Source organism: the organism of the source record quoted next, unplaced genomic scaffold, assembly GCF_019419815.1.
Source record: "Pyrus x bretschneideri cultivar Hongxiangsu unplaced genomic scaffold, Pyrus_bretschneideri_v1 Contig6, whole genome shotgun sequence".
In the NCBI taxonomy this organism is placed as follows: Eukaryota; Viridiplantae; Streptophyta; class Magnoliopsida; order Rosales; family Rosaceae; genus Pyrus; species Pyrus x bretschneideri.
This window is the reverse complement of record NW_025999798.1, coordinates 9,985,958-10,000,985: the sequence shown is the minus strand read 5'-3', so window position 1 is coordinate 10,000,985 and position 15,028 is coordinate 9,985,958. Positions and strand designations below refer to the sequence as shown.

Below are 15,028 nucleotides of genomic sequence, written 5' to 3'. Positions count from 1 at the left end.
TGAGGCTAAGCCCACCCCTTTTCCCTTAGCGTAGATAATATCGTTTGTTAAAAAAAAAAAAAAATCATTTGACAACTAATTTAATCACATTATTATCCGTGTGCGAATGACTTTTTAATAACCGGCATTACACGTCTCTTAAGATATTTTGAACATGTTTAAAAATAGAGAAATTGAATCACATTATTACTAGCTTATTGTGAGGTACTAATTAACAAAAAAAAAAAAAACAAACAAACAAACAAACCACAAAAAAAAAAAAAAATTAATTATTAAAATGACGAAAATGCCCCTGCCTTATTTGATGCATTATTTTGGAATGCCTTTGAAGTTTTTTTTTTGTCTTGGGGGCATTTTTGTCCAATTATTTTTGTTGAAGCTTGGTGACACCAAAATTACTATTCACCTTTTTCATTGGCTTTATTTATAGATTAGCAACTAAATTAGGTTTATGAAAGTTCAAGGGACATAAATAACTGATTTGTGTACAATCATTTAACATTACACAAATACAAAGTTGTATAAATTTTTGTAATCACTTAGATCCGACAAATGCTTGGCCCTCAAAACTTTTGTAACTTTACATGTGACGTAGTTGACATGTTATCTCAAAACGGTCTTGATGCACTTAATACATCCTGTTATGAACAAGCAATTCTCTGAGTTAGGACAACTGTATTTTATCTATCCTCTGTCCTTCATCTATTAGCCAGTCGATTATATGTGCTTGATGATGATGTTTCATGTGTCCCAAGTTGATATTGGCTCTCCAATATCACATTTTGGAACCATGTAATCTTAGCTCATCACTAGTTGCTTGAGTTATATTAATACTAGCCTCTCTGCACGCACTAACGTGCTTGCGAGAGGCATTTTTACATCACGGGCGTTACGTGCCCCTAAATGTGTTTTGTGTTAGTTTTTTTCCATTGTCCTTGTCAATGTATATGCTTTAGAAAGTATGATACCAAGTTTGGAGGTGAGGGATGAAATCTAGAAGATGGCTGCACATAATTGGAAGCAATAGATTTGAAGTTGTTGACGTGGATACTCTCTCACACCCAGCAGTGCCTATTATGGTGTTCTCACGCGCGTGCGAAAAGACAATTTTTTAATCACGGCGCACTACGCACGACTTACACATTTTAGATGTATTTATATGCGAGGATTGGTTCAATGTATAGAAATATAAAATAAAGGCAATTATCATCTCTAATAATATAGGCATGAATTTAAAGTATTTTGTCTAGAATATCTAAAAAAAAAGTAATAAATAACAAAGAAGATCCTTATAATTTAGTTGCAAAAAGCTAAATAAAAAGTATAAATAAAAACAATCCAAGAACTTCAATTGACCTTGATACACTTGACGGCAAAACATATCATGAACTCATATCGTTCAACATGATTGCTACTGCCTTCATCTAATTGCACTATGTTAGGGTGTTGAACTTGATCAGTATTGCCACCAAATAACATTATGTTTGAGCGATGGATTTGTTGAACACGATAATTGGATCGTTGCCGTGCTAAATAATCGTGTCTTTGTCTTGAACTCATTGAATTTTGCCTCATACGTTGTTGATCCCGCCATTGCTCTCATTGGCTTTGTCTCTCATTAGTAACATATACATTTTGTTGCTCTAAACCAAGAAACGTAATGGTGCACGAAAAATATTAGTAAGTATAGAATATTATATAAGTACCTACATACAAAATTATTTTTTTCCTTTTTTTTGGCAATTGAATCAATGGTATCCATTACGTTTTTTTTCTTTTTCTTTTCATTTGATTGAGAAGTTCTGTTTTTGAGAAAAGGGGCTTTTCGCAATTTTTAAGATTTGGGCTAGAAGGAGAGGCCAAAAAAATTTCCGGCTTGTAATTGTGAAATTCGAGGTCTTCGTTAAAAATTCAATTTTTTGGAGCTCAATTGGAACTGATTGAGTTAGATCCGTGGATGAGATTTATGATTTCATTTCTCTGATTTGGGTTGTGCTTTTTACTTCCATTGATTTTGCATCTGTGTAATTATGTGCTGCATGTTTTTTTTTCCTTCACAATTTTTGCCCTTTAGTATTGATGTACTATATCTTTATGTGATGTTCTTTTTATATTTTTCTCTTGACTATTATAGTTGAACTGTTATTCCAAGTTTACATAAATTTTTTATCTCCTATCGTTCCAGACATATTCCTTTCCTTTTTTTTTCATTTTTTTTTTCTTTTGTTTGGAGTACTTGTTAAAACGTTGGTCACTATGGTAAATATATACAATCCAAATATTGAAATTGTTATAGACATAACAGAATGATTAAATGGATGTTTGCATTGATAGTACAAATTACAAAAAGGCAATGACAATTTAAAATCACTTATTCGTTCAATCTTACTATATTTGTCTTAATAATTCGTACAAAAATATTCATACAACGTACGGATTTAATAGAGACAAAAAAAATAAGAAATCATAATTACCCGTAGATGTTGGTCCTATGTTTTCTTGGTTTACTTCCGTTTGATTTTGCACTATATTGACCGAGTTCAATCGAGTTTGATAATTGGGATGTTGTTGTTGTAATGAAGTGAACTTCTTCATTGCTGACCTACATTGAGAAATTGCTAAACTGAATGAATTTTATTTTATTTTATTTTTGAAAAAGAAGAAAAAATAAATCATATGTACATAAGAGGAATAATGCAGATAAGGTAACAACCTTTGACATATCGCTTCAATCAATTCCCTCCATACTTGATATGCTGAAGTCCTCTGAAAATCTTAAAAAATAGCATTGAAATTCAACGATGGAAAATGAAATGAGGCAACACACATAAAATGAAATGAGGCAACACTGACATTTGAAACATTGACAATTCAGACATGGTGTTAAAAAAATTACAGAGAAAGTTAATTTTCTGCAAGAAGTCCATAAAATTATTTAAAAAATTAATTGAGTGCAAATGTGATCAAAACTGAGAGAGAACGAAAATTGAGAACATGAATTACTAACCCAATGAAAAATCTATTTGACCACGGTAGCTTATGCAGATGAAACTGGCTTCGACAGTCACAGGAATCTTGCTCAGGGCACCTCTTAATCTTTTCAATCTCTTCCTGAAAAAACAATCACATTAGAGGACAAAAAGGTATTATGCTTCAGAAGTCAATCTGGTTTTTGTATTTTTTTCTTCTTTATTTCTGTACTTGGAACTGAAAAGAACCCGATCAAACACTAAAAGGAGAGCCAACAGAATGAAAAAAGCAAAACTGAAGAGAAGTGGTTGGATTAATTGGAACACAACGTTTGCAATTTCATTGATCCTTCTTCCTATGCAACCAACTCTCACGACCTGCTAAAAAACAATAACAAAACGAAATAATTTTTTGAGAGAAATTGAAGCTAAAACTTCATAAATATTGGGAATTTGCATGATTCCGTACCTTTCAATTGCATCATGGATGAAACGCTGAAAGCCTTTGATTCGTGGAGAAAGGAAACAAAATTAAAGATACTTTGCGATGTTGCACATAGAGTTCTATTGGAGTAAAGCCAAGCCAAATCGATAGGACACCAATGGAAATATAATAATGCTGGAAATTTCACGGAGGGCTATCAATATTAGAGGCGAAAAGAAGTTATGATAAAACGGTGATGGAGTGATATCGTGAACAAATGCAATAGAGAAGTTATGATAAAAGGTTGTGTGAGTTTGAAAACTGTATGGAAATTGCTATGCAGTTTGAAAACTAAACGTGCTAATCCTGAAATTTTTTTCTCCCCACGTTGATTGTTCTCTCTCCTAAAATGGAGGAGTTATCTGTTTCTTTTTCTGCTAATAAAACAAATTTTATATTTATGTATTCTGACAAAAATGCCCATGAGTTTTTTAATGTATTATATTATGTCAGTTTTAGTTTTTTTTTGTTTGAGGGATATTTTAGTCCAGAAATTTTTGATGAAACCTTAAGACACCAAAGTTGATTGATGGCTTTTCTAATATATATATTAAAGATTGTTCACAACTTAACCCCTAAATCGAATACATGGTTGAGCCCCAATCTCATGGACCTCCAGATGTGATGTTTTATCTCAAAAATTGCGGATACAATTTAAAGAAAATGTTATCTTAACCAATTAAGCCAGAAACTTCTATCATTCTGTTCGTACGCATGATTAGTTTAATACAACAATAATTTTTGCACACTCATTTTTAATTTGCCTTTGAACAGTTTCATTCCATAAACAGAAAGAAAAAGAAAGGAAAGCACCGACCTTTTTAAAGCTGAAAAAACAGTATTGGGACGACAAAATGGGCCTAGTGGTAGAGTAAGCCCAAAGCAAAGTGTGACACTTCTAAAAATTTGCCCGAAACTTGATTGTGTTGGTCCATGTAATCATCATCGGATTCTCTAATTCTCTGCGGCTGCATTCTGCAACTATTGTTTTCCCTCGGATAATGAAAATTGGGTGGACCTCAAATTTTGACTCACCAGCAAGATAAATTTTTTATTGGGATTAGAACACGAGTGATATGTGACATGAAAACTAAAGAGGTGTGCTATCCACACACCTCTTGATAATTTCTATCCGTTGATCTTCAATTTATCCAATCCGACGGTTGAAAATTAAAAAGGTACGTGAGAAGTAAAATAAGGTGTGTGGATATCGCATCCCAAACTAAAACCATCATAATCAACATCTTGTGTGTCAAAAAACACTTATTCCTCAGAGAACGAGTTCCCTATCACCGTTATTATGTGAAATGAGTGTATTAGAGTAGGAACATCTTTACTACCATTGTGATTTTGCAATATAAATTTATATAAGTGAATCGAATTGTCACAGTAACAACGAATTTAAACTCGTTATCATAATTGAGTCAATGACCTTGCATTAAAGACTCGAACGACAATTGTGTTCTGAAAACGTTCCCGTCGTTTTGGTTAGTCGGGGACTCGGGTGGGTGGCAAATTCATGAGACCTTGTGTTTTTTCCCAAGACGTCACTTTGCTAATTTCCCGTCCTCGTTTATTCACATCCGGGTCGACCCGACCCAACAACTCGAACGAAAATCAGTCCCACTTCATCAACTACCTGCAAGCACGACGGCTCTAGCATGGCAGTTGGCGGGTCCCCTGGATTCTGGCGGGCCCATCCATAATGCACCACGCGCACGTTAGCTTATATCGCCGTCCTCACTTTGTACTCTCTCCGAGCGGGAGCGCACGTTAAATATTTTATATTTACTAAAAAATATTAAATAAATGGATATGTAGATGTACCGGAAATCATGTGGCCGGTTTTGACTTTTGACCCGACACAGCCCACCGGAAAAGAAAAGAAAAGGAAAAAGCTTTTACTTCTTTTTTGTTAATCCTGAAATTCCGAAAATACCCTTGGATCTTCCTCTCTCACTTGTCTGTTTCTCTGTCTCTTACCTGTTCAAATCCAAAGTTTGTTCTTCCAATTCGGATCAGCTTCTTCTTCTTCTTCTTTTTCTTCGCTTCCGTCGCTGTTGATGGAATTGCAGGGGGACCAGGATCGTCCGGAGCGGAAGGGGCAGAAGCGGAAGCTGGAGGAGGAAACCGGTGGCGAGCGGGAGATCTCGGTGAAGTCCTGCGAAGCAAGAAAGGCGCTGCTGAGCGAGGTCAGCGAGCAGGTGAAGGTCCTCAACTCCACCTTCTCTTGGAGCGAAGCCGATCGAGCTTCGGCCAAGCGCGCCACGCACGTCCTCGCCGAGATCGCCAAGAACGGTTGGTTAAAACAAAATCCCCAAATAACCCTCCGATCTCGCCTCAATTTCATTTTCTTTCCTCATTTCTCATCGGTTATGGAGTTTTCGAGGTTCTTGAATTGTTCGGAATTGACGATTTTGTGTGTTTGTGTTGGAGCAGAGGAGGTAGTGAACGTGATCGTCGAAGGCGGCGCGGTTCCGTCTCTGGTAAAGCATCTTCAAGCGCCGCCGTTAAGCGACGGCGACCGGAGTTCGAAGCCTTTCGAACACGAGGTCGAGAAGGGAAGTGCCTTTGCCCTGGGCCTTCTCGCAGTTAAGGTCACTTTACTCTTACTGTTTTTCAAATTTTCAGTCCACTGTGGTCAAATTTTCTGTGGACTTGGAACTTTCCTTTTCTGCATGAATAGATTATTCGTTTTAATATTTTCAGTGATTGTACAATTGAGCGTGTAATTTACTCACAGAGGTTCAAGAATTGAAATTTATGTTAGTTGGTTTGGATACTAACTGAAGTTGCAAAAATTCAAACTTTTGTATATAAGTACAATTAGTGTTGGGGAAATTACAATTCGAAAATCCGAAATAATATTCTCTCCCGAAAAACACACAGACAGTGCGGCTTTATGAACTATGAATCTAAGATTTCCAAATAGCGTGCGAGTTGCGGTAAAAGTTATATTTTTTGTCTGTGGTACATGTAAGGAGGTTTACTGCGATTATTTTTTGTCGGGGTGTTTGGTAGTTTCTTAGTTGCTGGTATGTTATAGCAAGTCAGCGTGTCATGGTTGCCGATATGTCTGCTTGCTTTTGATTCTTGGTGTATCCAGTATTACTCTTGACCTTCTTTATGTTGCACGGAGATTTATGTGAGACAGTCTTGGATAGGATATAATTCACCTTCACACTGACAGTACGTGTAATTGCTGAACATCTTCTTTCTTGCTGTCTTATGTGTCAACAGCCTGAGCATCAACAACTCATTGTTGACACTGGTGCATTGGCTCATCTTGTGGATTTGTTAAAGAGGCACAAGGATAGTCCTGTATCTCGGGCTCTGTATAGCGTCATTCGTAGAGCTGCTGATGCCATCACCAACCTTGCTCATGAGAATAGCAGCATTAAGACCCGTGTCAGGTTCGCTTATGTCTGAAGTACCTTCTTTCAAATGAAAATTTTGACGGTAGCAACACTATTCTAATGATCATCAGGACTGCTTATACAGAGTAGAAGGTGGAATTCCACCTCTAGTTGAGTTGCTTGAATTTGCTGATACCAAGGTGCAAAGAGCAGCTGCTGGAGCACTACGAACTCTGGCATTTAAAAATGACGAGAATAAGAATCAGGTAATAGATCTTTATTTTTTATTTTTTATTTTTTTTTAAGTTGCTTATGGGAAAAGGTTGGTTTGAACAGGAACCTGATGGTGTCAATTTATGGCTTTGCAGATTGTTGAATGCAATGCGCTTCCTACTCTCATTCTAATGCTTCGGTCTGAGGATGCTGCAATACATTACGAAGCGGTAGGATCTTATTTTACTTGAATTTATGTTATGCACTATTGGACTTATATTGGTCAGAATTAGGTTGTCGCACTTCATGTTTCTCATCATCAGATTATTTATAATGTGATGCAGGTTGGTGTTATTGGAAATCTGGTACACTCATCTCCGAACATAAAGAAAGAAGTTCTTCTTGCGGGAGCTTTACAACCTGTTATTGGATTGCTTAGGTGTGTCCCAGTAGTGTCATGTCACGTGATATAGCTAAACTTTTCTTGTGTCATGTCCATTATTTTGTACATTGAAGAAGTTTCTGAAGTCTTTTTTGTTGGGTTACAGTTCCTGCTGCTCTGAGAGCCAAAGAGAGGCAGCTTTATTAATTGGACAATTTGCTGCAACTGATTCAGATTGCAAGGTGGGTTAGATATATTTCTTTCTTTCAATATATTTCCATGACTTGAGTCAATTTCTCACCCATGTTTTGCGTTTGGCACCACAAAAATGTTAGGAATCAAAACACCATTAAGCTTCTTTTTCTTTGTTCAAATAATGATCCTATTACTTGCTATCTTTGCTTTATCCTTGTAGATAGAGCTTTGTTCCTTCCCTATTGATTCCTTGCTTTTGGGGACATTGCCCTTGCCCTTCCACTGAAATAGTCAGGTTTTTTTGTAGGTTCACATTGTACAGAGGGGTGCTGTTCGGCCTCTGATTGAAATGCTTCAGTCCCCTGACGTACAATTAAGGGAGATGTCAGCTTTTGCGTTGGGGAGACTTGCACAGGTTATTATTTCTTCACATATGTTGTTTCTTTTGTGTAAATTACATTTCTTTGGTCAATATTGACTTCATCTCAGTGGATGTATTCTACCTTTCAAGGATGGATTTTGATTTTGCGCTGAGAATTTACTTAACCATTGATGGACTTATTTCATGTTCCGCTAGAAATGAAGATGAATTTATGGGTCATATGTTTTTACAGTTGAGCAGTAGTTCTAGAATTCAACTCCTGAGGAGTTTCTTCTAGTCACTAATATCATTACTAGTCTCAGGTTTCCTGACAGAGATCTGATGAATTAATTTTCATGCATTATTGAAATAATGCTTTTTCTGTCTTTTGGTGCTATGTGATATGCACTTTGGTAATAATGAATAATGATTCAAGTTTTTGTTAATTCAGGACACAAACAACCAAGCTGGTATTGCTCATAATGGTGGTTTAGTGCCATTGCTGAAGCTTCTTGATTCGAAAAATGGTTCTTTACAACATAATGCTGCATTTACTCTTTATGGTCTTGCAGATAACGAGGTATGGTATAATTAATGAATTTTCATGAAAATTGGGTCAAGGTAGACATTTAACACCATTTTACTTTGATGTAATTTATTGATTCGTTTTCTCTGCTAGGATAATGTCTCCGATTATATTAGGATTGGAGGTGTTCAGAAGCTGCAAGATGGAGAATTTATTTTTCAAGTATCTCTCTCTCTCTCTCTCTCTCTCTAAAGATTTTATTTATATTTGTAGTTCCTTAAATATATAATGGATGTTTTCAGTTCTTCCATTTTTCTTCTCTCTTTGCTACATATTATAATTGTAACCTGCAAGAATTGACGAGTCATATTATCAGGCAACAAAGGATTGTGTGACCAAAACATTGAAAAGATTAGAGGAGAAGATTCATGGACGAGTGAGCATTGTCATGTCTATTTTTAGTTTTTATTTTATTTTGTAATTTCTATCATTTGGTATGCTTAAAGTATTAAATCCATTAGATTGTAATTTCTTATTTTCTTAATGTAGGTTTTGTCCCATTTGCTATATTTGATGCGTGTAGCGGAGAGGGCAGTCCAAAGACGAGTTGCTTTGGCTTTTGCTCATCTTTGTTCACCAGATGATCTGAGAACAATATTCATTGACAACAATGGCATGTCACATCCTCTGTTTATATCATGTTTTTCATGGTTGCTTTTGCATAGTAACTTATATTCTTTATATACTTCTGCTCGTTTTGGATTTTCTGATATTGATATTATTAAGCAGGTCTGGAGTTGCTTCTTGGGCTTCTTGGTTCCAGTACCCATAAACAGCAACTTGATGGTGCTACGGCTTTATATAAGTTGGCTAACAAAGCCATGACTCTTTCTCCTGTGGATGCAGCTCCCCCATCTCCAACACCACAGGTTGGGGTGTTGTTCAATAACGGCTGGTTTTTTCATGCTTGCGGAATGAATTCTTTAAGTTTTTGAACATAATATAAAGTCAATGTGGTAGCAAAATATATTTTTTTTGTTTTCCAATTTATTCACATTTTTGTTGGCCATTTTGGACCTCGAAAACAAAAGGGAAGATAACCACACTGCTCATTATCATTTCACTTCTCTAAACAGTTCCTGAACTTTTGGAAATTGCAATTAGATTCCTTCTTAAGGCATGTTATACAACACTTTGCTTATACTTTATGATAGTACTGTAAGATTCTCTGTCCTTAAAAGAATACAATTCAAATAGTGATTTCTGATGTATTTGAAGTACCGATTAAAATATAACAAAACGTATCAAAGCGTAAGTTGTCAAACTGGAATCTTTTCTTTTTAAGTTCACATACCGATTGCAATCTAAAAGAATTTTCCAGAAAGAATTGAATTCTAAATGCCCATTCAATGGTTGCTTTCTTGCAATTAAAAGTACTGTCATCTTAAGCATTAAGTATTTATTTGGCATGAATTGCGTGTGATGGTGGATAAATCTTAATGCAGGTGTATCTGGGGGAACAGTATGTAAACAATCCTACGCTGTCTGATGTTATTTTCTTAGTTGAAGGTTTAAATCTTTTATCTTTATTTAAGCACTTTCTACTTATGCTATATTAGCTGACATAACAGAATATTTAATTAGCATGGGTGATTGTGTTGTTAACATAAATGACCTCTTTAAACGTTTGATTGTTTACCGACCAATTGCAGGTAGACGGTTCTATGCTCACAGAATTTGCCTGCTTGCTTCTTCAGATGCGTTCCGTGCAATGTTTGATGGTGGTTACCGGGTGGGTATCTGCATATAGTGATTTCATCCTAGATCACAATGTACCTACAATTAAACACTGTAGTGCAAGTAACAGAGTAAAAATGATGTCTTCATGTTCGGTAGTGTGCAATATCTTTATAATTTCCAGTTAACCTATTACAGGAGAAGGATGCGAGGGACATAGAGATACCAAATATTAGATGGGAAGTTTTCGAGTTGATGATGAGGTAAAGTGAAGATTGTGTTTTCTTTGTCCTTCACAAAAGCTGTCGGGCGAGCTTTGATAACTCAGAAACTTCCGACTTTACACAGATTTATATACACTGGATCAGTCGACATTACTCTTGATATTGCTCAAGATCTCCTCAGAGCTGCAGATCAGTATCTTTTGGAGGGACTCAAGCGGCTTTGCGAGTACACAATAGCACAGGTGACCTGACAGACTCTCTCTCTCTCTCTCTCTCTCTCTCTCTGTGCTCATGTCTTGCTCTGAGTTGAAAAAGGCAGCCACCTAATTACAATTCTACTCTTTTTTGACTTAGGACATATCGTTGGAGAACGTTTCAAACATGTATGAACTTTCAGAAGCCTTCCATGCAATGTCATTAAGGCACACATGCATTCTGTTTATTTTGGAGCAGTTCGAAAAATTGAGTGCCAGACCAGGGTATGTGCTCCCTCCAACCGTTCGTTCGTATTCAAAAAGATTATTTACGTATAGTCCACCTGAGTTCCTAGATTTAGTCTTGTTTTTTCTTAGCGAAAAGTAGTATCGCCCTTGCTTATTTTGGCCGAATCCTCATTTTTTGTTTTCATCTACTGAAATTGTGTCGATGCTGCAACACTGCAGGCACTCTCATCTGATCATGCGTATAGTACCCGAGATCTGCACTTACTTTACTAAAGCGCTTACGAAGCCTAACCCACATAGCTTGCGGCTATAAGTCGCTGCCTTCAACCCTTGAGTTCTAACACCCCGATGTACAGAAAACGGTACTAGATGCTCTTGCTGTTGTCGAGCCATGAGATTTTTCTAATTCTTTGATTGTAGTTTGCTTACAATCCGTCCTGATTCAATTACTTGTAAAAACGACGCCCCCTTTGTAGTACAATTCTGACATTTCTCGGAATATTTATGACCTTCGCCCGCATGGTCTCTTCAACAATCTCAAAAGTTTCTGTGCCGTTGGATGTAGCAGTGCAGTCGAAGCTAGAATGATTGAAACTCTGTTCGTATAGGAAATGAAATAGGCTGAATCTAAAATCATCTAAAAGTTATTAAAATTGCTTGTGAGTTGTGTGCTATTAACACTTTATAGCTGTAATATATGGATTCGAATAGAATGACGAGATCCACTAGACTTCTCGTCACACAACAAACTCATTCAGAATTTGGCCGAATGAAGCCTGTAATTTATGAAAACGGGATTGTCTTATTTTAGTACAATTTTCATATTTTGTTATTTTTCTATTTCCTTTCTTATTTAGATACATAAGGTTACTAGGTTTAGAAACATTATAAATAGGTCATCTTGGTCTTAGCTTTCTTGTTAATTCATATTATTATGTAAGGAGGATCATTTGAATTTGAATACAAAACGGCCAACTAGTTGCCTCAAAACATCTCTAAAGAAGATGTCAAAATTGCCACATAGACATACAATAGTAAAAAATGGCAGTAAACTCTCTCCAACCTTGTCTTTAATTTCTTATGTGGGGTTGAGTCAATTGACGAGGAATTCTTATGACGTCAAATTTGACAGCTACTATCAAATTGATTTAATAATGTTTTAATAGGCGTGATGCCTCTTTACTTGTAAGTGAAAGGTTTTAGGTTCGATTCTCGTCAAATGTAAATTTGAACCATATTGTTATGGCTAGCCCAGTGTTAGGTTTAGTCCACTCTCCCTTCTCTCTTAGTCTAGATAATATCGTTTATTCCAAGCATAACAAATGTTGCTGTGTGTTCTAAGTATTTGATTGGTTATCTTAATAATTAAAACCACAAATGTTGCTATGTGTGATGCAATATATAATAGATGTTGCTGTGTGTTCTAATTATTTGATTGGTTGTTTCAATAATTAAACCCACAAAGAGATGAAAAAAAATAAATAATAGAATGACAGTTTTGTTTAACATATCGAGTGGAGTGGAGCAAAAGATTATACAAAATTTCAAATCACTACCAAAGTCGTCAAATATTATATTGATGCTTTATTTTTGGCGGTTCTTTTGAAAATATGTTCTAACAAACTGACGCAACAACATCTAAACATAATCAAATGTTTTAGGTGCACCTACTCCAACATTTACAAATTTAGAAGTAGTTTGCGGGCTCAAAGTGCCCACAATATTTTAATTGAAAATGGCAAAGATTCACACTTTTTAAATCAAGGGCACCTCGTTTTAAAAGCCTCGGGATTCCATGATTCACACTTCAATTCCGTATTTTTTCTGTATCTTTTACCTAGGTCTCTGCAATGTCTTCCAGCACCAAAGAAATAGCCTCGGAGTTCCTTCCCTTCATCAGATTCTACAAAGATGGCTCGGTGGAACGCCTTTTGGACTCTCCATACGTGCCCCCATCTCCAAATCAAAACCCTGAAACTGGTGTCTCCTCCAAAGATATCACCATCTCAGACAACCCCAATATCTCCGCTCGCCTTTACCTCCCAAACCTCCCTCAAAACCAATCCCAAAAGCTTCCCATCTTGGTCTACTTCCATGGTGGTGGGTTTTGCATTGAATCCGCCTTCTCATTTCTTGACACCCGCTATCTCAACAGCTTGGTCTCAGAAGCCCGAGTCCTAGCCATCTCTGTTGACTACAGACTCGCCCCGGAGAACCCACTTCCTATTGCTTATGAAGATTGTTGGGATGCTCTTCGATGGGTTGCTTCTCACTCAAGCAACAATGACTCAGGCGGTGAGAAAGAGCCATGGTTAGTCAGGTATGGAGATTTTGATAGGCTTTACATTGGTGGTGATAGTGCAGGTGGAAACATTGCACATAATATGGCTATGAAGGCAGGAGTTGAGAGCTTGTGTGGTGGTGTCAAAATTTTGGGCGCATTTTTATCCCACCCTTATTTTTGGAGTTCCAAGCCAATTGGGTCAGAGCCTAAAGGTGAAGACTTTGAGAAAGCTGTCCCTTATTTGATTTGGGACTTTGTTTATCCATCAGCTCCCGGTGGGGTCGACAATCCAATGTTAAATCCGGCGGGTGAGGGTAAACCGAGCCTGGCTGGACTAGCGTGCTCTCGGCTGCTCGTGTGTGTTGCTGGAAAAGATGCGCTGAGGGACCGAGGTGTTTGGTATTACGATTTGGTGAAGGAGAGTGGGTGGAAAGGAGAAGTGGAGCTGTTTGAAGTGGAAGGAGAGGACCATTGCTATCATATCTTCTGTGTGAGTGAAACTGAGAATGTTAAGAAAATGATCAAACGCTTGGCTTCTTTTCTTGTCTAGTAACTATCATGTCAAGATAGTATGATCAAATTTGTTAAATAAGTTTTTAATAGATTAATATTTATATGTAATAAATATTGTTGTGTTTTCAAGTATTTGATTGGTTGTCTCAATATTGTTGTGTTTTTTAAGTATTTGATTAATATTAAGGGTTAAACTCTATTTACTACCCTGAAGTTTTGTGGTTTTCAACATTTAGTACATCAAGTTTTTTTCGTCTTAGAGTCATACCTAAAGTGTAAATTTTGGGACAGTCCTATACATTCGTTAGTCAAATTGTTAAGTCTCCCGTTAACTGTGACGTGGCGCCCATGTGGACAATGACTGGGCACCATGTGTCATCCACGTGGAAATTAAAAATAAAATATTTTATTTTATAAAATAAAAAATTTATATAATAAAAAATTTAAAAAAAAAAAAAAAAAAAAAAAAACCTTCATCTTCCCCAAATCCCACATGTGCCCACCCTCCCATCACCCACCCATCTTCTAGCTTCCCCCAACCCTCTCCCTTCCTTCTTCCCTCTGCAACCCGCACCCTCTCCCTCAAAACCTCTCCCAAGCTCACTCCAACCACCAAAACCAGTTTCCCCCAACCTTCATTCTTCCCTCTGTAACCCACACCTTCTCCCCCAACCTTCCTTCACCACCAAAACTAGTCTCCCCCAACCCGCACCATTTCTTCCTTCTTCCCACAGATCCAAGCTCACTCCCGAAACGATAACCCACGACTAAAGATATCTTCGGTGCTCCTTTCCACAACTGATTTTCGACTATCTCGACACATCTCCCTCCCCTGATCCCTCTGTACCCAACCTACTTCATCTCCACCTTCTTCACCTCCCCTCCTTTCTCTCTCCCCACTATTTCGACCTTTGCAAAAACCTAATCCCCAAAAAATTTCAATTTTCAAAAAAATTGAGCAAACCCAGCATGAAAAACCCTAATGCCCAAAATATTTTCGACCCATTCGACTTCGACTTCGATTTCTTGCCGTCGCGGTTGAACTCCAAACCAAATGGCGACGGCAAATTCCGATGATGTGGGGGTGCTCGGAGAGGTGGCAGCGTCATTGTGTTAGGGGTGCGACCCGTTTGGTTGAAAACTTGAAGAATTTGGTGGGTTTTGATTTGAGGATAAGCTGGGATTGAATCTGCGTGTTGGATTCAAAATTTGGTCATTTTTTGGGTGTTTGATGGTTTCGAAAATCCAAAACCCAAAAAGCAGAGTAGAGCACTATAGGGAAGGAAAAAAACGACCACAGGTTAGGGGGTCGGGTTTTGGCAATAGATGGAGAAGTATGGG

At 37.2% G+C, this 15,028-nt stretch overlaps 2 protein-coding genes and 1 long non-coding RNA gene across 4 annotated transcripts; 2 read left to right on the top strand and 1 right to left on the bottom strand.

The window, feature by feature from the left end:
- Positions 1 to 2,345: 2,345 nt before the first annotated feature.
- LOC103954136 lies at positions 2,346 to 3,681 on the bottom strand. 2 transcript variants are annotated; one of them, XR_007253534.1, is made up of 4 exons: positions 3,439 to 3,681; positions 3,008 to 3,347; positions 2,714 to 2,774; positions 2,346 to 2,602 (listed from the first exon to the last, which is right to left on the bottom strand). It is a non-coding gene; the product is annotated as an uncharacterized LOC103954136 (long non-coding RNA). The 2 variants fall into 2 exon arrangements; XR_007253535.1 differs by having other exon boundaries at positions 2,714 to 2,766.
- Positions 3,682 to 5,462: 1,781 nt separating this feature from the next.
- Positions 5,463 to 11,425, top strand: LOC103954135 (ARM REPEAT PROTEIN INTERACTING WITH ABF2-like). The gene is made up of 19 exons (XM_009365938.3): positions 5,463 to 5,751; positions 5,893 to 6,050; positions 6,694 to 6,866; positions 6,955 to 7,075; positions 7,178 to 7,252; positions 7,367 to 7,461; positions 7,571 to 7,646; positions 7,907 to 8,014; positions 8,412 to 8,540; positions 8,640 to 8,708; positions 8,863 to 8,922; positions 9,036 to 9,159; positions 9,276 to 9,415; positions 9,992 to 10,055; positions 10,199 to 10,278; positions 10,422 to 10,486; positions 10,572 to 10,689; positions 10,802 to 10,926; positions 11,110 to 11,425. Exons 1-19 carry the CDS (start codon positions 5,517 to 5,519, stop codon positions 11,201 to 11,203), a joined length of 2,109 nt encoding a protein of 702 aa, XP_009364213.2. The 5' UTR covers positions 5,463 to 5,516; the 3' UTR covers positions 11,204 to 11,425.
- Positions 11,426 to 12,529: 1,104 nt separating this feature from the next.
- LOC125471646 (2-hydroxyisoflavanone dehydratase-like) lies at positions 12,530 to 13,819 on the top strand. Its single transcript, XM_048572329.1, has one exon. It carries the CDS (start codon positions 12,741 to 12,743, stop codon positions 13,722 to 13,724), a length of 984 nt encoding a protein of 327 aa, XP_048428286.1. The 5' UTR covers positions 12,530 to 12,740; the 3' UTR covers positions 13,725 to 13,819.
- The last annotated feature ends 1,209 nt before the right edge of the window (positions 13,820 to 15,028 follow it).